The sequence below is a fragment of the Hyla sarda genome, chromosome 1, assembly GCF_029499605.1.
Source record: "Hyla sarda isolate aHylSar1 chromosome 1, aHylSar1.hap1, whole genome shotgun sequence".
In the NCBI taxonomy this organism is placed as follows: Eukaryota; Metazoa; Chordata; class Amphibia; order Anura; family Hylidae; genus Hyla; species Hyla sarda.
The window spans coordinates 237,058,195-237,085,701 of record NC_079189.1 but is presented as its reverse complement, the minus strand read 5'-3'; the positions used below and the strand labels follow the sequence as shown (position 1 = coordinate 237,085,701).

Sequence of the window (27,507 nt, the reverse complement as noted above, 5' to 3'; positions counted from 1 at the left end):
CATTATAAAAACTACACCCCCAAAGTATTCAAAATGACATTCAGTAAGTGTATTAACCCTTTAGGTGTTTCACAGGAATAGCAGCAAAGTGAAGGAGAAAATTCACAATCTTCATTTTTTACACTCGCATGTTCTTGTAGACCCAATTTTTGAATTTTTGCAAGGGGTAAAAAGGAGAAAATTTTTACTTGAATTTGAAACCCAATTTCTCTCGAGTAAGCACATACCTCATATGTCTATGTTAATTGTTCGGCGGGCGCAGTAGAGGGCTCAGAAGGGAAGGAGCGTCAAATGGTTTTTGGGGGGCATGTCACCTTTAGGAAGCCCCTATGGTGCCAGGACAGCAAAAAAAAAAACACATGGCATACAATTTTGGAAACTAGACCCCTCAGGGAACGTAAAAAGGGGTAAAGTGAACCTTAATACCCCACAGGTGATTCACGACTTTTGCATATGTAAAAAAAAAATAAAAAATGTTTTATCTAAAATGCTTGGTTTCCCAAAAATGTTACATTTTTAAAAAGGATAATAGCAGAAAATACCCCCCAAAATTTGAAGCCCAATTTCTCCCGATTCAGAAAACACCCCATATGGGGGTGAAAAGTGCTCTACTGGCGCACTACAGGTCTCAGAAGAGAAGGAGTCACATTTGGCTTTTTGAAAGCAAATTTTGCTCTGGGGGCATGCCGCATTTAGGAAGCCCCTATGGTGCCAGAACAGCAAAAAAAAAACACATGGCATACCATTTTGGAAACTAGACCCCTCGGGGAACGTAACAAGGGGTAATGTGAACCTTAATACCCCACAGGTGTTTCACAACTTTTGCATATGTAAAAAAAAAAAAAAAAAAAAAAATTTACCTAAAATGTTGGTTTCCCAAAAATTTTAGATTTTTAAAAAGGGTAATAGCAGAAAATACCCCCCATAATTTGTAACACAATTTCTCCCGAGTACGGCGATACCCCATATGTGACCCTAAACTGTTGCCTTGAAATACGACAGGGCTCCAGAGTGAGAGCGCCATGCGCATTTGAGGCCTGAATTAGGGACTTGCATAGGGGTGGACATAGGGGTATTCTACGCCAGTGATTCCCAAATAGGGTGCCTCCAGCTGTTGTAAAAGTCCCAGCATGCCTGGACAGTCAGTGGCTATCCGGCAATACTGAGAGTTGTTGTTTTGCAACAGCTGGAGGCTCCGTTCTGGAAACAGTGGCGTACCAGACGTTTTTCATTTTTATTGGGGAGGGGGTCTGTGTAGGGGAATGTGTATATGTAGTGTTTTTTACTTTTTATTTTATTGTGTGTTAGTGTAGTGTAGTGTTTTTAGGGTACAGTCGCACGGGCGGGGGGTTCACAGTAGTTTCTCGCTGGCAGTTTGAGCAGCGGCAGAAAATTTGCCTCAGCTCATACTTACTGTAATCCTCCGCCCATGTGAGTGTACCCTGTACGTTCACATTGGGGGGGGGGGACATCCAGCTGTTGCAAAACTACAACTCCCAGCATGTAGGGTCTATAAGTGCATGCTGGGAGTTGTAGTTTTGCAACAGCTGGAGGCTGTGGCGTACCAGACGTTTTTCATTTTTATTGTAGGGGTATGTGTATATGTAGTGCTTTTTTACTTTTTATTTTATTTTGTGTTAGTGTAGTGTAGTGTTTTTAGGGTACAGTCACATGGGCGGGGGGGTTCACAGTAGTTTCTCGCTGGCAGCTTGAGCTGCAGCAGAAAATTTGCTGCAGCTCAAACTTGCAGCCGGATACTTACTGTAATCCTCCGCCCATGTGAGTGTACCCTGTACATTCACATTGGGGGGGGGGGGGGGGGGGGAACATCCAGCTGTTGCAAAACTACAACTCCCAGCATGTACGGTCTATCAGTGCATGCTGGGTGTTGTAGTTTTGCAACAGCTGGAGACACACAGGTTGTGAAACACCGAGTTTGGCAAAAACTCGGTGTTTTGCAACCAGTCTGCCTTCAGCTGTTGCAAAAGCTACAACCCCCAGCATGTACGGACAGCGGAAGGGCATGCTGGGTGTTGTAGTTATGCAACAGCGGGAGGCATACTACTTTGGCTGGGGATGCTGGGGATTGTAGTTATGCAACAGCTGGAGACACACTGGTTTGCTACTTAACTCAGTGTGCCTTCAGCTGTTGCAAAACTACAACTCTCAGCAGTCACCGACAGCCAACGGGCATGCTGGGAGTTGTAGTTATGCAACCAGCAGATGCACCACTACAACTCACAGCATGCACTTAAGCTGTTTGTGCAAGCTGGGAGTTGTAGTTACACAACAGCTGAAGGTACACTTTTCCATAGAAAGAATGTGCCTCCAGCTGTTGCAAAACCATAAGTCCCAGCATGCCCATAAGTGCATGCTGGGAGTTGTGGTGGTCTGCCCCCTCCTGTTGCATAACTACAGCTCCCAGCATGCCCTTTTTGCATGCTGGGAGCTGCTGCTAAGCAACAGCAGGAGGCTGTCACTCACCTCCTGCTGCTGCTTGATCGCCGCACAGGTCAGTCCCGCCGCCGCCGCCGTCGTCGTCGCTCCTGGGGCCCCGATACCAACATTAACGCCGGGGATCGGGGTCCCCAGCACCAGGGGTGCACGTCCCGCACCCGCTCACGTCCTCCGGAAGAGGGGCGAAGCGGGTGCGGGAGTGACACCCGCAGAAGGCGCCCTGATTGGTCGGCCGGTAATCCGGCCGACGAATCAGGGCGATCGTGAGGTGGCACCAGTGCCACCTCACCCCTGCAGGCTCTGGCTGATCAGCCAGTAATTCTGGGTCACTGGAGACCCGATTGACCCGGAATCGCCGCAGATCGCTGGACTGAATTGTCCAGCGATCTGCGGCCATCGCCGACATGGGGGGACATAATGACCCCCCTGGGCGATATGCCGCGATGCCTGCTGAACGATTTCAGCAGGCATCGGGCACCGGCTCCCCTCCGGCTAGCGGCGGGGGGCCGGGAAAGGACAGGACGTACTCCTACGTCCTCGGTCCTTAAGGACTCGGAAACGGGGGCGTAGGAGTACGTCCATTGTCCTTAAGGGGTTAATGAGCTCCCTATAGTATTTGTGAGGTATACAGGGCATTACGTGCTGCTACTACTCCATTCTCCCAGCATAGACCAATATGTCTTAACCATCCAGCATGCAAAAAAAAAAAAAAAAGTCTGGTTCCTTCGCTCTGCCCACCCACTGTAGTCCAGACAGAGCGGGTGAGCCAACGGTGACCCGCGCCGGCTATTCACTTACCATCAGTAATCGTCGGCGGGCGGCAGAGGACGGCGATGCAGCTCCCTGGTGCGATCCTACGGAAGCCGGTGAGTAGTTGCCTAGCAACATCTGGAGGGCTACAGTTTTGAGACCACTATACAGTGGTCTCTAAACTGTAGCCCTCCAGATGTTGCAAAACTACAACTCCCAGCATGCCCAGAGAGCGGTTTGCTGTCTGGTAATGCTTGGTTTTGTAGTTTTGCAACACCTGGAGGGCCACAGTTTGGAGATCACTGTGCAGTGGTCTCTAAACTGTGGCCCTTCAGAACTTGCAAAATTACCACTCCCAGCATGCCCAAACAGCTGTGTCGGCATGATGGGAGTTGTAATTGCATACCTCCAGCTGTTGCATAACTACATCTCCCAGCATGCCCTTTGGCGATCAGTACATGTTGGGAGTTGTAGTTTTGCCACAGCTGGAGGCACACTGGTTGGAAAATACTGAGTTAGGTAACAGAACCTAACTGAAGGTTTTCCAACCAGTGGGCCTCCAGCTGTTGCAAAAGTACAACTCCCAGCATGCACGGTCTGTCAGTACATGCTGGGAGTTATAGTTTTGCAACGGATGGAGGTTTTCCACCACATGTGAATGTACAGGGTACATTCACAATGGCGGTTTTACAGTTTGTTTCCTGCTCAGAGTTTGAGCTGCCGCAAATTTTCCGCCGCATCGCCAACTCCTAGCTGGAAACTCCCCGTACACCCACGCCAGTGAGAATGTACCCTAAAAACACTACACTACACTACACTAACACATAATACAGGGTAAAACACTATATATACACCCCCTTACACTGCCCCCCAATAAAAATGAAAAACATATCGTACGACAGCGTTTCCAAAACGGAGCCTCCATCTGTTGCAAAACAACAACTCCCAGCATTTCCGGACAGCCACTGACTGTAGAGGCATGCTGGGAGTTTAGCAACAGCTGGAGGCACCCTGTTTGGGAATCACTGGTGTAGAATACCCCTATGTCCACCCCTATGCAATCCCTAATTTAGTCCTCAAATGCGCATGGCGCTCTCTCACTTCAGAGCCCTGTCGTATTTCAAGGAAACAGTTTAGGGCCACATATGGGGTATTTCTGTATTTAGGTGCGATTGCACTACAAATTTTGGGGGCTTTTCTCCTTTTACCCCTTATGAAAAGGAAAAGTTGGGGGTCTACAACAGCCTGTTAATGTAAGAAAAAAACATTTTTACACTAACATGCTGGTGTTGCCCCATACTTTTTATTTTCACAAGAGGTAAAAGGAAAAAAAGACCCCCAAAATTTGTAACACAATTTCTCCTGAGTACGGAAATACCACATATGTGGGCATAAAATGATCTGCGGATGAACAACAAGGCTCAGGATTGAGAGCGCACCATGTACATTTGAGGCCTAAATTGGTGATTTGCACAGGGGTGGCTGATTTTACAGCGGTTCGGACATAAACGCAAAAAAATAAATACCCACGTGTGACCCCATTTTGGAAACTACACCCTTCATGGAACATAACAAGGAGTATAGTGAGCCTTAACACCCCACAGGTGTTTGACGAATTTTCGTTAAAGTTGGATGGGAAAATGAAAAAAAAATTTTTTTCACTAAAATGCTGTTACCCTAAATTTTTCATTTTCACATGGGAAAATAGGAAAAAAAATAAAATAAATTTGTAACCCCATTTCTTTTGATTTAGAACATACCCCATATGTGGATGCAAAGTGCTCTGCAGCCGAACTACAATGCTCAGAAGAGAAGGAGCGCCATTGGGCTTATGGAGAGAAAATTTGTCCGGAATTGAAGGCCACGTGTTTACAAAGCCCCCATAGTGCCAGAACAATGGACCCTCCCGACCCTCCCATTTTGGAAACTACACCCCTCACGAAACTACACCCCTCACAGGTGTCTGACAGATTTTTGGAATAGTGGTCCGTGAAAATGAAAAATGTAATTATTAATTTGCACAGCCCACTGTTTCAAAAATCTGTCAAATGCCAGTGGGGTGTAAATGCTCACTGCACCCCTTATTACATTATGTAAGGGGTGTAGTTTCCAAAATGGGGTCACATGTGGGGGGATCCACTGTTCTGGCACCACGGGGGGCTTTGTAAACGCATATGGCCCCTGAGTTCCATTCCAAACAAATTATCTCTCCAAAAGCTCAATGGCGCTCCTCCTCTTCTGAGCATTGTAGTGTGCCAGCAGAGCACTTGACGTCCACACATGGGGTACTTCCATACTAAGAAGAAATGGGGGGGGACAAATTTTGGGGGGCATTTTCTCCTATTACCCCTTGTAAAAATGTAAAATTTGGGGAAAAACCTGCATTTTAGTAACAAAAATTTTTTTTTTTTTATTTACACACACAAAGTCATCAAACACCTGTGGGGTGTTAAGGCTCACTGTACCCCTTGTTACATTCCTCGAGGGGTGTAGTTTCCAAAATAGTATGCCATGTGTTTTTTTTTTTTTGCTTTTCTGGCACCATATGAGCTTTCTAAATGTGACATGCCCCCCAAAAACCATATCAACAAAATTTGCTATCCAAAAGCCAAATGTGACTCCTCTTCTGAGCATTATAGTTCGCTCGCAGAACATTTTACGTCCATACTCAAATGAGATGGGGTTACAAATTTTGGGGGGCATTTTCTCCCATTTTACATTTGGGGGGGGGGGGGGGGGGAAACTGCACTTTAAATGAAAATTATTTTTTTTTCCACTACACATCTGACTTTAACGAAAAGTCATCAAACACCTGTGGCGTGTTAAGGCTCACTGGACCCTTTGATAGGGGCTTCCTAAATGCGACATGCCCCCAAAAACAATTTCAGAAAAACTCACTCTCCAAAATCCCATTGTCGCTCCTTCCCTTCTGAGCCCTCTACTGCGCCCGCCGAACACTTCACATACACATATGAGGTAGTTCCTGACGCGAGAGAAATTGGGTTAGAAATTTTGGGAAACTTTTTCTCCTATTACCCCTTGTAAAAATTCAAAAAATGGGTCTACAAGAACATGCGAGTAAAAAATTACGATTTTTAATTTTCTCCTTCACTTTACTGCTATTCCTGTGAAACACCTAAAGGGTTAAACTTTTTGAATGTTATTTTGAATACTTTGAGGGGTGCAGTTTCTATAATGGGGTCATTTATGGGGAAATTCTAATATGAAGGCCCCTCAAATCCAATTCAAACTGAACTGGTTCCTGAAAAATTAAGCTTTTGAAAATTTGTTGAAAAATTAGAAAATTGCTGCTATACTTTGAAGCCCTCTGATGTCTTCCAAAAGTAAAAACATGTCAACTTTATGATGCAAACATAAAGTAGACATATTGTATATGTGAATCAATATATAATTTGGCATGTCTATTTTCCATACAAGCAGAGAGCTTCAAATTTAGAAAAATGCTACATTTTCACATTTTTCATGACATTTTGGAATTTTTCACCAAGAAATTATGCAAGTATCAGTGCAAATTTACCACTATGGTTAAGTAGAATATGTCACCAAAAAACTGTCTTGGAATCAAATTCATAAGTAAAAGCATCCCAGAGTTATTAATGCTTAAAGTGACAGTGGTCAAATTAATTTAAAAAAAAGAAAATGTTAATAGACTATGCTTTTCACTCCCACAAAAAAATAAAATATTCACTCAGGAAACAAAACATAGCCACTAGAACACAAGGTGCATGCTAAGGGGACATATATCAGTGATGTATACTGGAAATGTGGCCCCAACAGTGAGGATATTGACAGCAGTAGGGACTTTAGGTTATGCCAGCAGTTGGTCACTGTTGGCAAATGGGCCTACTGGAAGACACAGTAAGCTCGCCTGCATTTACTGCCATCTAGCCCTGACCTCTTCCTCCCTTGCACTAACTGCTACCTCCTTCAATACTTTTTCCTGCCCTAGCCTATAGGCTACACACAGGTGCTCTATCTACTCCTTATAGTGGCTGTGCCTGCATCCAAAACCAGTCACCCACATGACCTGCCTCGGCATGCCCTATATAAAGGGGTACTCCACTGGCCAGCGTTCGGAACTTAATATTCTGAATGCTGTTTTCGTGCTGCCGGGGTCGGTCACGCCCCTTGTGATGTCACAGCCATGCTCCCTCTATGCAAGTCTATGTTCGGCACGTCCCCTCCCATAGACTTGCATTGAGGAGGCCTGGCTGTGACATCACAAGGGGCGTGACCGACCCCTGCAGCGCAAAAACAGGGTTCAGAACATTAAGTTCTGAACGCTGGCTAGTGGAGTACGCCTTTAAGGTTGCTCCATCTGCTATTTCATGTGTTCTGGTCCACTGGGCCAACCGCTATCCACACACTAGGACCACCCTTAGGGAGCTACCTGACAGCCTCTAAGCCAGTGTTTCTTAACAGCGGTCCTCAAGTATCCCCAACATGTCATGTTTTCTGGATTTCCTTTCACATGTGATATAAATATGGTCAGTAAATCAGGGATCAACAAAGTGCTATCACCTGTGAAAGACCAAGGAAATCCTGATAACATGACCTGTTGGGGGGTCTTGAGGACTGCGCTTGAGAAACACTGCTCTTAGCTAAGTCCAGCTTCCACATCCTGAAGCAGGATAAAGGATTAAAAACTAGAGGGTACATGGAGTTAACTCCTGTACATGGCCCTTAGCCAAACCAGTTGGTCTGCACCCATTGTTCCTTTACACTTTGCAATTGGGGGGGAGTACTCTTTCTGTTCAGACTCCTGAGTGACAGGTATCAGCAGAGGTCCGGCAGAAGATGGCAGGGTCTTTTCTGTCAACATTGACCAGGCAAATTTAACCTTTGAGGCGGGTGAGGATACTAAACACAGTAAAAAATAAAAGCAATGACACATCAAAGGTCTACTGCTACAAACGCCAATTCGGTTTTATTAAACAGCCTGCGGGAAAAGGGAATACATGTCTAGAAAATCTCCCTGAAAGTGGAAACATGTGCAGCTGCGCTAATATAACATGCTGTTTGCAGTCTTGCCATTCTTCTCTGAAAGCAAAAGTGCTAAATATATACCGGTTCTCCGGAGGTTAAAATAGAACTCCAGGCTCAAACTCATCCAAGAGCATCCCTGAAATAGACTGCAAAATCCATCAAGCTCAAGTCTGGAGAAACATCGGAATACAAAGCAGTCAAGCCATTATCTGTCCACGTGGAATGTATTCCAAAAAGAACTAAAGTCTTTGGAAGGCAGGCAGGATTTTTCCTAACACACTGGTTTTCCCAGTAACATGTGCTGTCACTTAAGAGATGGGCAAGGCAGCCGCATAGCAGATTGTAAGCACATAGGAATCCACCCAAACCCTGCTCAGTTTGCTCCTTTCCACCAAGGTACCAATGCAGCAACCATACAGCAGTGTGCCCTTTAACAAAGACTCCTCCCATCGTGACCGTGTTTTCTCTGGAAAAAGCATAGAAGGAAATCTGTTGTGGATTATATTGCGAGGTCAGGCTGGATCTGATATCCATGGTCTGTATACAGCAGGTAAGTACATGCAGCCAGCGCCTGTTTAGTTAATGCAGTAGAGCACAGGCTTTTGTGTGGGAATTCAGCTGACGCTGCATTTTATAGAGATGTGGGGAGAGACATAATGAAATCATCCATCGTTTTTTCCTTCCTCAGGGAGTTGCAGGATAAATGAGGGATAGATTTCCTCTTGCGTACATAGAATCAGTATGCAGCCTTGGCAAGCAGATTTAGTGTGCAACCTATAGAAATGCAGGGCTCATATAGAAAAGCAGATTTCTACAAAAACCCAGCAGTCACTGAGGTCTTGTGTATTTCTTGTGACCGAGAACCCATTGTAAAAGGTGATGAAAGAGATTACTTACAGTAGCAGTGGCATCTGCAGCAGTTACCCATTGATCATTGGATTGCATGGGGGGTCATCAGTGCATTGCTTCAGTAAAGTTAGCTTAGCGGAGACGCTGCTTATTCATGCTCTGCTATTCCACAAAACTGGATGCATACTAGTTTCAAATTTCCTGGCACTCTCCTGTCCAGCACTGCACACAGTGATGTAAATGGTAGCATTATGGGAGCGAGGAGGGAGCTGCAGACTCATTATGTCCAACCTTAAAGCAGGAGGAAAAACGGGCAGGATGTTGTAATGTATAACATTAGAGCATCATATCTAAACATCGCTGGCTGCTAATGCTGCTCTATTCAATAATGCAGGGGAATATTCTACAAACAAACAAGATTCAGGCATCAAGATCATTTCTTAGTGAGTGTGCGAGTGGGTCAAATAAATCTAAACTTTCCTTGCAAATAAATAGGATCTCGGCCCAGTCTAGCTTGTTAGCAACATGTTGTTTTCACCCCGCATCTCTGTCCCAGAGTAATCCCCGTTGGCTCATTCGCATGGTAGTTTAAGGTCTACATTCTCCCTTCACTCTGCTCCGGCAGACGTAAACCAACAAGGCTGCTATCCAAGGAAATGTCTACAGGCAGAGGGGGCAGGATCTACATGGTGTTCTATCATGTATCATTACTCCCTGGATATAGAGCTGCTCTGATAGGTGATCATTACACACAGCCATCAGCAGAGTAACACCCCACTAGACCGAGGCAGTTATACCTGTATGTGCAAGGTATGGTTTACATTCTTATAACAAGGGGTAATTACCAACCAAACAGGACAATACTGGGTAATGGGGCCAGCGATCAGTTGGCCAACAAGCAAATGTTTGCTTATTGGCTGATCACACCTTTTAAGCTAGGGTCAAGTGTGCCGTATTTTGCTGGTGTGCATTTTCCTATCCATTGAGGGCAATGGGTAGCAAAATCAGCTGCAGAAAATAGGGGTACTACAGTGGAAAACATTTTATTTTTTTCTTCAAATGAACTGATGCCAAAAATGTAAACAGATTTGTAATTTACTTCTGTTTAAAAATCGTAATCCTTCCAGTACTTATCAGCTGCTGTATGCTACAGGGGAAGTTGTATGGTTATTTTATGTATTGACCACAGTGCTCTCTAATGACACCTCTGTCCATGTCAGGAACTGTTTAGTGTAGAAGCAAATCGCCATAGCAAACCTGTCCTGTCCTAGACAGTTCCTGATATGGACAGAGGTGTCAGCAGAGAGCACGGTGGTCAGACAGAGAAGAACTACACAACTTCCTCTGGAGCATACAGCAGCTGGTAAGTACTGGAAGGATTAAGATTTGTATATAGAAGTAATTTACAAATCTTAACTTTCTGCCACCAGTTGATAAAAAAATTTTTTTTTCCACTGGAGTACATCTTTAAGCAGATTTTAAAACCATCATTCACCATAATAGATGTGCAACCTATAATGATGTAACCTATAATGACGTCCCATTGCTCCTTTAGTGATTCCGGCATCACTGTCCTGCCTCCACTGCGATCCTCTTCATGCTTTTGGGGCCCAACACACAACAATGCAACTCAGCTAATTGCTGGCCGCAGCAGTGTCTCACCTTAGCCAGTGATTGGCTGAGCGGCAATATGATATATTGGGCCGGGCACCAGGAAGAAGCCCGGAGCCTGGGCCCAATCTTTCATATTGCAACTCACTAGCAAAGACAATCATAAGCAAAGGTGGGACACCGATCCGGGCAGTGAAAAGCTGAGCTGCAGTGTTGCGTGTCGGGTCCCAGAAGCAGGAAAAGTCAGAGACCAGGGCAGTGATACTGGAGTCACAGCAGGAGGTAATTCATGTGTTTTGTTTTTTTCAAACTGCGGAAGCACAGGCACGGTAAAAGAAAATAGATTTTCACCAGAGTACCCCTTTATGACAGCCCATCAGTATAAGACTGGTGGATGTCCAACTTTTGGCATTACTGACAATCAGCTGGCTGAAGAGACTGTGGCACTCCAGCAAGCACCACATCTGATTGAGGCTAGGTTTCCAGACAGGTTTTTCTCTGGCGTTTTTGGAAAACTCCCCTCCATGCATAGGCCATCAATTTTTATGGCCCTTTAAAAAGGGGAAGGCAGTTCTGACTTAAAGGGGTATTTCAGGATTTTTTTTTATTGACTGTGCTACAGAAGGTGTAAATTTTGTGTAGTTCATAATATTGTGTTGGCTGGTCTTGCGATTCTTATATGATCTTTTCCCCAATGTTTATTTTTAGCAGGTTGCAGTGCGGCCCGGGATATTATATCACTAGTCAGGTGTTAAAAGGGAACATGTCTGAGCTTTAAGGGTGAGAGGTAGATCCTTCTCCACAGTGCTGCAGGGAACTGTAGTTTCAAGCACAGCACATTATGCAAGGCAGCTCAGCTGTGCTGCAATGGGTGGGGTGGCTAAGGAAAAAAGTGACCTCACATTACAAATAAGGGATCCTGGGACTTGTAGTTAGAAGGAGGGAAGTCCAACAGGAAATAGCCATTTCACAAAAAGAAAGCAGCAGCATTATGGTGGGCTCACAACACAGCCATTTGGCCACAGGACAAGCACAGATTCTTTCTAAGCATGTCTATTACTGTCTGGCAGGTAAGTACTAAAGTCACCTTATGTTGGATAACCCTTTTAATGACTAAGGGACCTTGCACAATGAGGAAATTCTGCTCTAAATTTCCAGGAGGAACTTCTGAGCAGAATCCGCTTGCAGCAGCCTTCCATTGTTTGCAAAAAGATTCTGCAGCTCTGTGCACACTTTGGAAGTTCCTTAGTGGAACTTCTGCTGCGGATCTGGATTCGGACAAAAAAATTAACCGAATTTTCTCAGCAGCTATTTATTCTTTTGGCGCAATCCACTAGCAGAAGACCATTTGTTAATTTTGAACCTTACATCCACCAAAAGTTTCATCTGAAATAAGCGGGAATTCCATAACTTTTAGAATAGCGTGCTGAGAAATTTTACGAGGCATATCAGGACACCCTATTTAATGATTATAACATCAAATTTTTTGGGTTGGCCACGGGTTCTGTCCCCAAAGAAGGGGGTTCCTCATAGTTTGTCATACATACATTGTCATGTATTGAAGAACAGATTTTGGCTTTCCATCAACAAATTCTGTATTTGAAGTCAATAGGGCTTGAATTTTGGCAGTATTCTGGTGTTATGAGAACACAGAATTTCCTTTGCAATTCCGTTCAGCAAGCTTTGCTGAATATAATTTGTGTGAAATTGTGGAAATTCCTCCATGTGAACATAGCTTACAACAACAAAAAGCCAGCAAAACGCATTTTACATAAGTTATGTATTGATAATGTTTGATTAGTGAAATAAGTATCTGATCCCATATCAATCAGCAAGATTTCTGGCTCCTAGGTATCATTTGCAGGTAATGAGCTGAGATTAGGAGCACTCTCAAATATAGTGCTCCTAATTTTAGCTTGTTATCTGTATAAACGTCTCCACCATGGCAAGACCAAAGAGACAAGATTGTAGACCTACACAAGGCTGAAATGGGCTACAAGACTATCGCCAAGCAGGTTGGTGAGAAGTTTACAACAGTTGATGGAAATATTTGCAAATGGAAGAGACATAAAATAACTGTCAATCTCACTTGGTCCGGGGCTTCATGCAAGATTTTAACTTGTGGACCAAAGTCACTAAGGAAACAATTGGTAATACATCATGTCATGTATTACTGAAATTCTACAGAGCTTTCAAGGTCCCCCTTCTCAAGACAGCCCATGCACAGGCCTGTCTGAAGTGTGTCAAGTAATGTTTGAATAATTTAGAGGAGAACTGGGTGAAAGTGTTGTGGTGAGATAAGACCAAAATAGAGTTCTTTGGCATCAACTCTACTCGCCAAGTTTTGAGAAGGAGGAACACACTTCCCACCATCAAACATGAAGGTAAAAACATTATGCTTTGGGATGTTCTCCTGCTGACAGGACAACTTCTACACATCAAAGGGATGATGGATGGGGCCATGTACTCTGAAATCTTGGGTTATAACCTCCTTTCCTCAGCCAGGGCATTAAAAATGGGTAATGTATGGGTATTTCAGCATAACAATGACCCAAAACACACAGCCAAGGCAACAAAGGAGTGACTCAAGAAAAGCACATTAAGGTCATGGAGTGGTTTGGCGAGTCTCCTGTCCTTAATCTCATAGAAAATCTGTGGAGGGAGCTGAAGGTTCAAGTTGCCAAACATCAACCTCGAAAACCTTAAAGGGCTACTACGGTGGGTAACAGGAACTGTTCAGTGCAGGAGCAAATTCCAATAGCAAACCTATTCTGCTCTGGACAGTTCCTGACATGGACAGAGGTGTCAGCAGAGAGGACTGTGGTCAGACAAAAAATTAATTCAAAAAGAAGGGAACTTCCTCTGTAGCATACAGAAGCTGATAAGTACTGGAAGGATTAAGATTTTTAAATACAAGTAATTTAAAAATATGTTTATCTTTCTGGCACCAGTTGATTAAAAAAAAAAATAGTTTCCCACCGGAGAACTCCTTTAATGACTTGGAGAGGATCTGCAAAGAGGAGTGGAATAAAAGTATTAAGTATTTGACCCCTTTGCCAAACATGACCTATTTCACCAAATAAAACGCAAATCAATTTATAACTTATGGCATCAATGGAGAAAAACAGACATGGTTGCTCATCTACATCTTACACAAATATGCTGTGCTCCTCAGCGCAACATCAGGTTATTAGTGTAAGTTATGATTATAATGTGCAAGCCCGCTAGCCACGTCCAGCCACCTGTGTGTAAAATATAATGGCATGGTGCTGTGCGGCGACCACTGCTGCCGAGAAACCAGTGCCCATAGGGGGAACAGCCCAGTGGCAGTCCAGCTCCAATGCTATCCAACCTAGCGCCTGACTCTAGGCCATGGCACTTTACAGACACAGCACTACGGCATCAACAGCTGCTGCATAGCACCACATCATTCATATATACACATATATATATATATATATATATATATTCTTTACTATAACGACAACTGGTTTAGATTTAGCATTGTCTGTGCCTTCACTGCTTCTTTGTAGATAGTACCTCATGATTGTTCTCAGCCAATCAGCTGCACTGACCAAGATTAGTCAAACCTGCAGTGATTCCAGAGAACCAGAAAGTGTTTGCTAGCTTTTATTAGACCGACAGACTAATGTGCTTAAGTTAATGGGCCTGTCGTTGTGACGCGTTCTGTCGATTGTTATAAATCGATCCATTGTATTTTTCTCATTTTTCCTTAAAAGACATGTTTAACATGAAAAACTATTCCTTAAAGCTTGCAGAAATCAGGTGTTTTCATTTGCTTTACATCATACAGGTTGTTCGTGGTAATCTATTTTTGGTTTAATTAAAGTTCCCTACTATGGAACATGTTTTTTCTTGGCACTCAACAGCAGCAGCAGCAACACTGCTCCCCCTCCTCCTACACATCTTTATCACCAGTATAACTAGATTTTATCTCATTTCATCTTGCCGTGCACATTGCTTACAATTTCTGTTAATCGCTTTCTCAAAAGAATAACCGAGGGCTTCCCCTTTATTAATAATAATGGACATTAACTTAAATTACTACTCACTGTCACGTCAGCTTCTGAACGTGAACATAGCAGAGGAAACCCACTAAAGTGAATAGGATTGTGCTGTAAGGTGGAATCTGCACAAAATTCCTGTCAGACATTCCTTGTGGATTCTTCCTTGCAATTTGGTAGTGTGAACAAGCGCATTTTCTCTCAAAGTCAATGTTACATTATTGCTTTACTTTTTGTGGAAAGATTCCCACTCTGCACCACCAATGCCTCATATTCATATATACACAAAGGTGAGCTTAGACCTGTGGTGCTTCTTGAGTTGTAACAGTTCAGTATTAATCCATCATACAGTAGAGAAAAAGAATGAGAGCAAGCACCCGTGACGGTCTGTCGTAATGACAAAAACAAAATAATCCAAAACTTCTGTTTTTTGATGTGCAGAGTAGGGCTTGCGGGAGCATCTCACCCGGACGATGGCGGCCATTTCACACCCAACAACGTTTCATCAGACCATCATGAGTGAGTGATCTCGTTCTCTTTCTCTACTGTATGATACTTTACTTTTCTGTGTGTACACTTGTTGGCGTAAGTGACAACTTTTATATAGTTGAATAAGACCAAAGAGCCGCCAAGTGGTCAAAATTTTCTGCATAATGGCAGTGAACATTTAAAAATACAGTGTGCTGCAAAAGTGGTACACTATTTCCTCAGGAGCCTTATTGAGCCTTATAAAATCATGGGCTTGCCACAGGATAGGCCATCATAAATATAGTCAAAGATCCAACTCCCAGCACCCTCAGATTTTTGAAAAGGACATGGGACATGGGCAAGCAAAACAGCTTTTTAAAAATGTACCGTATTTATCGGCGTATAACACGCACTGGCGTATAACACGCACCCCCATTTTAATAGGGAAATTTAAGTTAAAAAAAAAATACATATAAGATAAATGAAAGACTAAATGCCATATCATCCCTCTAACTTTGATTTTGCCTGAACTTCAGTTTGGTCCCCCCTTCCAGTGCCACATAATTCCTCCCCTTTTATCAGCCCGTGTGCCACATTTACACCCCCCCCCCTTACCCTCTCATCATTCCCCACTGTCTTATCATTCCCCCACCCCCTCTTATCATGCCCCCTCTCACCATGCCCCCCTCTCACCATGCCCCCTTCTAACCATGCCCCCTCTCATCTTGCCCCTTTCTCATCATGCCCCCTTCTCATCATGCCCCCTCTCATCATGCCCCCTCTCACCATGCCCCCCTCTCACCATGCCCCCCTCTCACCATGCCCCCCTCTCACCATGCCCCCCTCTCACCATGCCCCCTTCTCACCATGCCCCCCTCTCACCATGCCCCCCTCTCACCATGCCCCCCTCTCACCATGCCCCCCTCTCACCATGCCCCCCTCTCACCATGCCCCCCTCTCACCATGCCCCCCTCTCACCATGCCCCCCTCACATCATGCCCCCCTCACATCATGCCCCCCTCACATCATGCCCCCTTCTCACCATGCCCCCCTCACATCATGCCCCCCTCACATCATGCCCCCTTTCCCTCCGTTTTTGATATATACATTTTTCCCATCTTCCTTACTTAGCCGCGCTCGGCAGGCCAGGTCCGGTGTCGGGTCTTGCGGGCTGCGGTCAGTGAAGCTGGATGAGTGACGTACTCTGCCGGCTGCACAGCATCAGGGACGACACTCATCATTCGCTGCATCCGCCGCTGGTCAGTGTGGTCGCCGCTGGCAGCCTAACCGCAGCAACCTTAGAATAGTCACAGAGGCAGCAGCATTGAATGAGGGACGTCCCTGATCTTGTGCAGCGGAGCTAGCAGAGGACTTCACTCATCCGGCTTCACTGACCGCAGCCGACACCGGACCTGGCCTGCCGAGCGCGGCTAGGTAACGAAGATAAAAAAAAAAACAATACAATAAAAAGCAGAGGGGAAAAGAAGGAAAATGTAAAAAAAAAAAAACAAAGGGGGAGCCGCGCGCTGGTCACTGATTTAAAGTGGCCGCGGCCAGGCTGCTAATCCTTAACAAGCAGCCGCTGCTGCGGCCACTTTAAATCAGTGACAAAAAGATTTATCGGTGTATAACACGCAGGCAGACTTTTTGCCTTGAATTTAAGATTTAAAAGTGCGTGTTATACGCCGATAAATACGGTAATTTTTTTCCTTGTAAGGGTGCATTCACATCACGATTTTACCATCCTACTTCTTCTCACGATTTTTAACTCGTACGAATCTGCATGGCAAGTTGTATCCATTGACTTCCATTCATTAATGATAGACAACAAATGCATCAGTTTTGATCCGCATCCGATTTTGCACGATTTAAGATCGGAGGTAAAATCGTGGTTGACCACGATTTTTCGTCTAGATTCAAAATCGGATCAAAATCGTGTCCGATTTTGTTATTATTGATGTCTATGTAAATCGCATGGAATCGTGTGACTGTGCAATTCTATCAGATTAATCGCACACAATTTTTTTGTACGCATGCGCAGTAGACTTCAAAACACATACACTTCAAATATATAAAACTTTATTGCCATTGGCATGCATATTAAAGGAGTACTCCAGCGTGCACTTTTTTCCTTTTATCCCATCCGGGCTGCAAAATAAAAGAAAACACACTTTCTCTTACCTGCCAACGAGCCCCCGGAGCTCCGGTACAGGTGTTCGGTCCCCGGGCTGTATTCTTCTTACTTCCTGTTAGCCCGGCACGTCACACGGAGCTTCAGCCTATCACCGGCCGGTGATAGGCTGAAGCTCCGTGTGACGTGCCGGGCTAACAGGAAGAAGAATACAGCCCGGGGACCGAACACCTGTACCGGAGTGTACCGGAGCTCCGGGGGCTCGTTGGCAGGTAAGAGAAAGTGTGTTTTCTTTTATTTTGCAGCCCGGATGGGATAAAAGGAAAAAAGTGAGCACCGGAGTACTCCTTTAATTTTAAAAACAGGATCAGATTTTTATTGAAAATCGGATGGAATTGTCATATGTACGATTTTTGGCTACGATTTAAAAATCGGATAGCAAAGAAATTTTTACATACGATTGTATACGATCTATTGCAATCCGATTTCGTCCGATTTTATGGCCTGATAATCGGATGGTTAAATCGTGATGTGAACCTAGCCTAAGATTTAGCAGCATTGCCCTGATCACTTGAATGGGACAAAAGCTGCAGCACAGGGCCCTTTTAGGAGGGGGCAACCTAGGCAATTGCCCAAGGCCCCCATGTCCAGAAGGGCCCCCTGAACTCTAGGAACATTACTGCATTTTACAATGATTTGCGCAAAATCGCAGCAAAAATGCTGCGGTTTTATGCAAATTGCAGCTGACTAAAGTAATGCGAGAGTGACCCTGTGGGAGTCCGGGCTTCAGAGAGCCCAAAGAGCAGAATGGACACTCACACTGTATGGTAAAAGGACCCTCCTGATGATGCCATCGCAGGTCCTTTACCATACAGTGTACAAAGAGGAGGAGAAGGGGGTAATAGGGAAAAGTATGGGGGGAGGGGGCTGTGAGGAAGGTGGGGAGACCAGTACATGTGATGAGGGGCATATAAACTGTATATAGGGGGTAAAGTTAGCAATACATGGGGGTATAGGTAGCAGTATATGAGGAGCATAGGAAGCAGTGTATAATGGAAAAAGGGGGCCATAAGGAGCAGTATGTGTGATAGGGGGTCATAAGGAGTAGTATATGTGTGAAATAAGGGGTCATACAGAACAGTATATGTGAGATAGGAGGTCATAGGGAGCAGTATATGTGAGATATGGGGTCATACAGAAAAGTATGTATGAGAGAGGGCCATGGGGAGCAATGTGTGGAGGGGGGAGGGTCTTTTGGTCCAGTCTGGGGTCTGTACACCAAAGGTCATCACCAATACACAGAATATCTGATCGGTGAGACCTGACCCCTGGTACCACCACCGATCATGAGGATAGAGGTCCCTTGTCCCCCAAATGAATGGAGCAGCAGCACATGATCACCTGCAGCTCCATTTGTTCTTTATGGGACTTATAAACATTGCTGATCGTTACACTCACATGTATGGAGACCCCATAGAGTATAAATGGAGTGACATAGGAACATGTGCTGTTGCTTTAATCACCCAGGGGTTCCAGTGGTTGGATCCTACCGATTAGATTTTTACACTGTCCCCTAGGTATGCTGTAGACATGGTAATGGGGCAGCAGCAAGCACAGCAGGTTGTCCGTGTAAAGGATGGGGGTTGTGTTACTAAAGAGTTTTGGGTAGGCTGCAGAAGGGGCCACAGATGTCTTGGTATAGTCTTTAGTCATTAGGAGACATCATCATATTTGCCTGGGCTGGATGGGAAAGAGAACATATACAATCAGAGAAGATGCCCCCTGTGGTCACTGGATTTAATAGTCCTGTATGCTGTGACTGCTTCTGATCAGGTGAGAACTGCTCTAACATGGCCACAATACAGGAGTGTTTTAGGGTCTAATTTATTTTAATTGTTAAATCGCAACTGTCGCATAAAAATAAGCCCATAACCATCAGCACAGCCTATGAGCTGATCACTAGTATACTGCAGCCTACGAGCTGATCACTGGTATACTGCGGCCTATGAGCTGATCACTGGTATACTGCAGCCTACGATCTGATCACTGGTATATTGCAGCATACGAGCTGATCACTGGTATACTGCAGCCTACGATCTGATCACTGGTATACTGCAGCCTACGAGCTGATCACTGGTATACTGCAGCCTACGAGCTGATCACTGGAATACTGCAGCCTACGAGCTGATCACTGGTATACTGCAGCCTACGAGCTGATCACTGGTATACTGCAGCCTACAAGCTGATCACTGGTATACTGCAGCCTACGAGCTGATCACTGGTATACTGCAGCCTACGAGCTGATCACTGGTATACTGCAGCCTACGAGCTGATCACTGGTAAACTGCAGCCTACGAGCTGATCACTGGTATACTGCAGCCTACGAGCTGATCACTGGTATACTGCAGCCTAAGAGCTGATCACTGGTATACTGTGGCCTACGAGCTGATCACTGGTATACTGCGGCCTATGAGCTGATCACTGGTATACTGCAGCCTACGAGCTGATCACTGGTATACTGCGGCCTACGAGCTGATCACTGGTATACTGCAGCCTACGAGCTGATCACTGGTATACTGCAGCCTACGAGCTGATCACTGGTATACTGCAGCCTACGAGCTGATCACTGGTATACTGCAGCCTACGAGCTGATCACTGGTATACTGCAGCCTACGAGCTGATCACTGGTATACTGCAGCCTACGAGCTGATCACTGGTATACTGCAGCCTACGAGCTGATCACTGGTATACTGCAGCCTACAAGCTGATCACTGGTATACTGCAGCCTACGAGCTGATCACTGGTATACTGCAGCCTACGAGCTGATCACTGGTATACTGCAGCCTACGAGCTGATCACTGGTATACTGCAGCCTACGAGCTGATCACTGGTATACTGCAGCCTACGAGCTGATCACTGGTATACTGCAGCCTACGAGCTGATCACTGGTATACTGCAGCCTAAGAGCTGATCACTGGTATACTGTGGCCTACGAGCTGATCACTGGTATACTGCGGCCTATGAGCTGATCACTGGTATACTGCAGCCTACGAGCTGATCACTGATATACTGCAGCCTACGAGCTGATCACTGTTATACTGCAATTACCTTGCCGATAATGCCCCGCACCACCCCCACGCACCGCGACTGCCCCCCCCCCCCGACCCGCCGCACCGCGTCACACCCCCCACCGCCCCGCCCCGGCCCCATTGCCTCCCCCATCCCCGGTTTTATTATTACCTGTTCCCGGGGCCCACGCTACTTCTGGCTTTTTATGTGACAGTTAGGCTTTAAATAAAAAGTTTTCACTATGGGGGAGATTTATGAAAGCCTATGTAGAGGATGTTACTCTCATTTTTAAAAAGGCCTCTGATCGGTTGCTGTGGGCAACTCTACCACTGATTCTCTGCACAGGTTTTCATAAATCTTCCCCTATATAGCTTAGATTTGGACCCTATGATGCATTTGTGTTATGGCCTTCAGCTAAGATGCAGCACAATTAAACATGGTGATCTTTGGTCATGGGCCCCATATTTATTTTTGCCCAGAGCCACACTTAGTCTAAAACCGGCCCTGCTGCAGCACCTTGCACTTCCACTACTTATAGTTCACTGATGCACGGAGAAGCAGAAGTTAACACTAAAAGAAGGGGCAATAAGGGGAGTGCCGAGCACCTTCACACAGCTGATCGGCAGGGGGGGGTCAGAAGTCGGGCTCCCACTGCAATCTAATATTGATGGCTTATCCTAAGGATAAGCCACCATTAAAGGGAATGTCCCACCATTTTATTTTTTTTATAAATAAAATTATTCTATCAAGATAAAGCATTTCATTTATGTATTTAGTTTTAGGACAATGTAGTTTTAATGTTATTTATTAATAAATTGTGTACTGGGGGCTGGCATTACTGAAGCCTCTTTGTGGTGTATCACTTCACAACACCTGCACAGTTGCTTTATGGCAGCCACAGGGCATAAGAAAGTTAAGACTGAGAGTGTCTCATAGAAAAGCATAGGCTGCTTACTGCACATGGGGAGGGGGAGCCATCACCATTTTCTTGAAGTCCCTGAGAAGCAGTGGCCTATCAAGAGAAAGGTCTGTTCTTTAACACTCTTCAGACACCAACAAAATGGTGACAGTGGAATTGAAAAACTACAATCTCCCTCTCCTTTTGCACATAGACAAAGGAGGAAGGTAGACGGGCAAGGTCCTTTTGCAGAAGCCAGACTGCTTGCTTTCACCAGATTCCTCATGTTAGCTCCCTCTGCTGGTCAGCAGTGAGAGATATGACAAGTTATCATTTAATATTTCATAAAAAAATATATAAAAAATGTGGAAAAATTATTTAACCTCTAAAAAAATGTATCACATTTAGTGACATGTTCTCTTTAACCCCTTCCCTCTTTGGTGATTTTTCATTTTTGCACTTTTTTTTTCCTCCTCACCTACTAAAAATAATAACACTTAATTTTCCCCCTAAAAATCCATATGAGGGCTTGTCCTTTGCACCAACAATTTAATTTTTTAATACAATGGTAAAATCACATTTATTAACACTTTTTTAACTTTTTTTTGCAAAGTTATAGCACCCTTAGGGGACTATAAGGGTGTGTTCACACTGCGGAATCTCCGCTCGCTGAATTCCGTGAGCGGAGATTACGCCTGGCAGCCGCCACCAAAGATACTTCGGCGCTAGGGCCATGGGGCACTGAGCCATCACCATTGACAGCTATGCAGTGCTCGTGGAATCTGCGCAAAGAATGAACATGATCTTTCTTTGCGCGGAACAATTTCAGCGGTGGAGCAGTCATTCGGTGATCGGACAGCGAGCAGGCATGGCACTGATCAGTGTAATCGCCGCTCAACTGCTTCTTCCTGGATCTCAGGCATGGAGCAGTCATTTGGCGATCGAACAGCGAGGAGGCAGGTAGGGATCCTCCAAGTGCCCTGCAAGCTGTTCGGGATGTAGCTATTTCACCACGGCGGTCCCGAACAGCCCCACTGAGCTAACCGGCAATTTTTACTTTAATTTTAGACGCGGCAATTAAGTTTGATCGTCGCGTCTAAAGGGTTAATACCGGACATCAGCCCGATCGGCGATGTCGGGCATTAGGCATGGGTCCTGGTTGCTCATAGCAACCGCGACCCACCGGGTATGATGCACGCTCACCAGCTGAGCGCACATCATACATAGAGAGCCGCAGATGGACGTTAATGAACGTCCATTTGCAGCAAGGGGTTAAGGTTTGGACAAGCAACATTTTCATCTCCTTTCCAAAGCGGTCTCTTTACATGGGTACTGTCATTATGCTAAATGTTTTATACATCAGAAAGATAAATCAAAAGTTTAAATTGGTCAGGGCCTGAGTGTTCAGTCCTCCGACTGGTCAGTAGAAGTAGCCAGGAGAAGTGCATGCTAAGAGAGTCCTCTCCTGGCTGTGTCACATGACTTAGGCAATCCTCCAATGTAAGTCTAGGGACCTCCTCGCTCACATAGAAACAGGGGGAGATTTATCAAAACCTGTCCAGAGGAAAAGTTGCTGAGTTGCCCATAGCAACCAATCAGAATTCTTCTTTCATTTTTAACAAGGCCTCTGCAAAATGAAAGAAGCGATCTGATTGGTTGCTATGGGCAACCCAGCAACTTTTCCTCTGGACAGGTTTTGATAAATCTACCCACAGAGCAGAAAGAGAATTTTCGGTCTAGGTCTGAACATTTAGACCCAGATTGATAAAAACATTTGAAGTGAAATTTTGTATAATACTATGGGTTGTTCGGGTAAGACTTATCCTATAATGTCACAGAAAAGGGTCCCTAAATTGTGACCAACTTGTGATCCTAATCAGACTCTGACTTTGAAATCTACAGGTTAATGGGGGTCTTGATGATGAGACTCCCAACATCAATTTTTGATGGCTTATCCTAAGTCACAGTTAAATCTTGAAAAACCTGTATAAAAATATTTAAGAAATAAGAGTATGGCACTTAAATGGCTAGAATTCTCAGATCCTTTCCAATCTGGTTCTTGATCTCTAAATCTGCAGTATATGTATTTAAAAGGCTTATTAGGAATTTAGGCAGGATATAAAGCTAACATAGAAATAAGGCATGTCACACTTCTTCTATAGGGAATACTTAAATTATTGTGTTGAAATAACGTAAATGGGCACTGTCAGATCCCAAAATGTTATATGTTGTTACTGACAAAAATGTAAGACCTTTTGTAATATAGTGGAAATCCCACCACTAGGGGTCCCGATACCTACTGGGACACTAACCAGTCCTGCAGCAGCATCAGGCTTGTCCATGAGTCATAGACAAGAGATAATGCATGGACAAGGCTGAAAGCAGGTGCACCAATCACCTTCCACAAACACAAGGGAGAGACACACCCCATTCCCCTGTGAGCCAATGAAAAGAGGTATTTTACAATTATTATAGGTGTTAGAGGCATATAAATTATATGTACATGGTCAGGATTAGGTACTCAGTAACATATAACATTTTTTGTGGGATCTGACAGGTACACTTTAAGCGTATGTCTGTCTGTCCAGAAGAAAGATATTAAAGACCCCCTTTATTGTTGTTAACGAGAAAAAGTTATGCTGAAATTGTCCGCTCATGTTTAGAGATCTGGAGAAATAACATGAAGACTAGGCTAAGGGTTTTCCCAAAACATTCTCTATTTATTGTGTGTGTGTGTGTGTTAAATCAATGAGAATGCCTACTATGTTACAGTATTTATTCTTGTGGACTTTTCTGTGGTGCAAACTAACTTCATAGATTATGCTGTGGTTCAGTGCATTACACAGCCAGTCAGCTGAGGCGGGACAACGCTCTAGCCGGCGATTTGCTGAGCCTCAGTGTGACTCGCTGACCATGACCAGACCAGACCAGGAAGAAGATAGCGGCAAAGGAGCGGAGCGAGATACCGGGACACAGAGAATGTGGCAGCAGGTGAGTCCTGTTTATTGTATTATATGCAGGCAGTTGGCCATTATGCAAAACATTTTTTACCATAAGACTTCTCCTTTAATAAGGGACCTTCTATCCTACCGAATATTATAATGCAGGACATCAAGGGAACTTTTATTACAGTTCAGGGCCTATGGATTGGGATATTGTGTAGAGATGGGTATGGCATTATTAAAATGCAAAATCTAACATGTTTGTCCTACAGATGCTGAAGAGAGGAGTTTTGGCTGGAAGAAGTAATCATGGTGGTCTTATCCAGATGAAGAAGAAAAGAAAAGTGGATGACATTGATCAGAGGATGTAACTGTAATCACGTATATGGTCTGCAGATCCTGTGTACAGCTGGTATCTATTTCTATATGATCCTATATATAATCACTTATAGGGGGAGATTTATCAAAACATGTATACTCATATAGGGAGGGCTGTCAATTGAGACCATGTATGTAGTGGACTACTAAACCCAGAATGATGAGAGGTGAAGATGAATTTCTACTTCTCATAACAATATATAATAACATGCTCCACTCTTTCTGCTCTTTAATATGATGTTGGGACATCAGACTGCTTATTCAATGTGACTGCTTCCCTTCAAAACTGCCTTAACTGCAGTTTCCTTGTTATCATTACATGCAGGGTTACAATTATTACGGACACCAGTAGATAGACAAGATAAGATCAAGAAGGTGATCATAGCTTCCCTCCCTGCACAATGCAATGACCTCTGCACAGGTCACAGAGTATGCCTTGAAAACTTTTCCACTGAAGTGAATGAGTGCCCTCCAGTCATGTGACTGCCCGTGTGGCTGCTGTAAAGTATATCCCTAAATACTGTTTAAGGTCATGCAACCAAATAATCTGGTGCTACTCAGTTTAAAAAAAAAAAAAACAGCTAATCTACTTGCATTTCCGATTAGGGATGAGGTTCCACTCCACATTTTTTAGATATTCATAGCAAGATATTTCTATGAACTGTAAATATAAATATATATTTATTAATAACTCCAGATATAAGCCTGCAAGCAAGAACAGTTTAACAGTTATAAAGAGCTTCTAAATGACTTACTGTTCTAATAATAATTCATAACTACCTCTATGCACATAAAGAACAGAAAATACAGAGGCATATCTAGGAATGTAGTTTGCATCCTTCAGTCACTATAATGTCACCACCAGCAAATTATGTTATATTAATATATAGATGTAAACAGGAAATAGAAATGTAAACAAGAAAGCTGACAAGGTCTCCATTAAGCACTTTCCCTTCCCCAGTCATCTTGTACCTTGATGGTCCTGTCATCAGCCTCTGCATCTCATTTGCTAAGTTTAGACATTTGTAAAAGCCAATGATGAATCCAAATGAAGCATAAAAGGCGAGTTAAAGAGGCCTGAGAAATGTGATCATCAGACATGGATGATGTACCAGGAATCCAGCACATCTTATCTACGCGTGTCAGGAGCAGTTCCACCTATACTCTAGTTGCTTCTGATTATCTTGAGTATTAAAAAAAAAAATCAGTTTACCTCCATGAATTTCTTTGACCTTACATACAACACACTAGCATTTAGCTTGTATATACTAGGTTATATAACCCTTACAAACTCTCTTTGCAGGATGCCGATGCAGCAGAGGTACTGTATGTGCCAGATAGAAAGAAATGCATCCTGTCCAATAGGAAGAAGACTTTGTAAACCACGTATAACTACAGATAGCAGGCTCTGCTTCAAACCATCCTTCACTGCCAGACTGAAACAGTATCTGTCATATTTCCAAGACTGGAAATCTGCCCAGAACTACGTCCAATGACAGCTCATTCCACCACCATTGACGACACACATATTCCATGCCACTGTGCCATGCCTCACAGCTATGTATTGGATTCTCTAATAGCCTAACTCTCTGCAAGCTGACTAATTCTATTTCTTGTATCCAGATACAAACAGATCGACAAATGGAAATTGGCAGCATGGTGGCTCGGTGGTTAGAAATGTTGCCTTACAGCCCTTTGAGAACATTGACCAGTGTGAGTGATGAGAATCTATGTATGGCACTGTGGAATATGTTGGCCCTATAGAATCTGGACATAATTGCATGAAGGGAAGAGTTATCTATAGATGTAATTTGAGGGTCTAAAAGAGAAACTGCCCTTGTTGCCTATAGTAACCAATCACAACCCAGGTGTCAAATTCTGTCAAATTCTGCTTTTGAAAAAGCAAAGCCGAGCTCTCTGGTTTCTATGGGCAACAAAGACAGCTTTCAAATCACTTTGACAAATCTCCCTGTGTCCATTTTTTGTTAAATACCTTTGAACAGTAGGACTTAAAGGGGTACTCCTGCTCGAATACATCTTATCCCCTATCCAAAGGATAGGGGATAAGATGTATGATGGCGGGGGTCCCGCCACTGGGGGCCCCCGCAATCTGTCATTCCACAACCACCTTTGTGAGCTCTCTGCTGAGCTGGAGAATCTGAGTATGAAGCGTGACGACCACAGGGCTGGAGTATTGTGATGTCACGACTCCACCCCCGTGTGACATCATGCCCCGCCCCCTCAATGCAATTCTATGGGAGGGGGCGTGACGGCGCTGCAGAGCGCTCACTAAGGTGGGTGCAGAATGACAGATTGCAGGGGTCACCAGCGGTGGGACCCCCGCGATCAGACATCTTATCCCATATCCTTTGGATAGGGTATAATATGTATTAGGGCCGGGGTACCCCTTTAAAGGCAGTGGACATTTGTTCATTTGATTTATTATAGTAAAAACTATTTCTAATTGGGACCCATGGCCATAAAAGCCATTACAGACAGGTGGGTTTTTAGGACAAAAAGCCTCTCTGCAACTAAAAGGCTGTCAAATTTTAATATTCCAATTAGGAATTTTATTAGGGCTGCAGCTAACGATTATTTTAATAATCGATTATTTTATCGATTTATCGGAAAAAACATCAAAATGCATAAGGGGCAGGGCTGTGGAGTCAGTAGATAAATGTTCCGAATCCGGAGTTTTCTGTACTTCCAACTCAGACTCCCCGACTCCGACTCCTCTGTATTAATATGTGAATGTATTTTATACATTCCTTGAAGGAAAGAAAGGCAACATACATGTCATTACCACAGGACTACTGGCTGGGAAGCCAACAGTCTACTGTATTGAACAGTTTGTGTGCTGATCTGCTGCTGAAGACAGGGCAGTGGGAGGATCAAGGAAGGGGCATTTATTATAAAACATGA

General features: G+C 44.2%; 1 protein-coding gene and 1 long non-coding RNA gene across 10 annotated transcripts in view; one reads left to right on the top strand and one right to left on the bottom strand.

Moving 5' to 3' along the window:
- The window catches only part of PSD3 (pleckstrin and Sec7 domain containing 3), a 574,055-nt gene that overhangs the window by 358,869 nt on the left and 187,679 nt on the right, over window positions 1-27,507 (bottom strand). The window contains exon 1 of one of the 5 annotated variants that reach the window (XM_056569244.1): window positions 9,112-9,716. The exons of the other annotated variants lie outside the window; for them this stretch is intronic. Within the exon in view, the coding sequence (XP_056425219.1) occupies window positions 9,112-9,142 (31 nt within the window). The 5' untranslated portion in view covers window positions 9,143-9,716. Of the gene's footprint in view, window positions 1-9,111; window positions 9,717-27,507 lie in introns of those variants that run through there. 5 annotated transcript variants of the gene reach the window in all.
- LOC130366902 (uncharacterized) overlaps window positions 8,167-27,507 on the top strand; it is a 48,460-nt gene continuing 29,119 nt past the window's right edge. Inside the window, exons 1-4 of one of the 5 annotated variants that reach the window (XR_008891991.1) lie at window positions 8,167-8,764; window positions 24,100-24,256; window positions 24,480-24,619; window positions 25,889-26,657. This is a non-coding gene — a long non-coding RNA (uncharacterized LOC130366902). Of the gene's footprint in view, window positions 8,765-22,925; window positions 24,257-24,479; window positions 24,620-25,888; window positions 26,658-27,507 lie in introns of those variants that run through there. The other 4 variants (XR_008891992.1, XR_008891994.1, XR_008891987.1 and 1 more) reach the window with 4 other exon arrangements.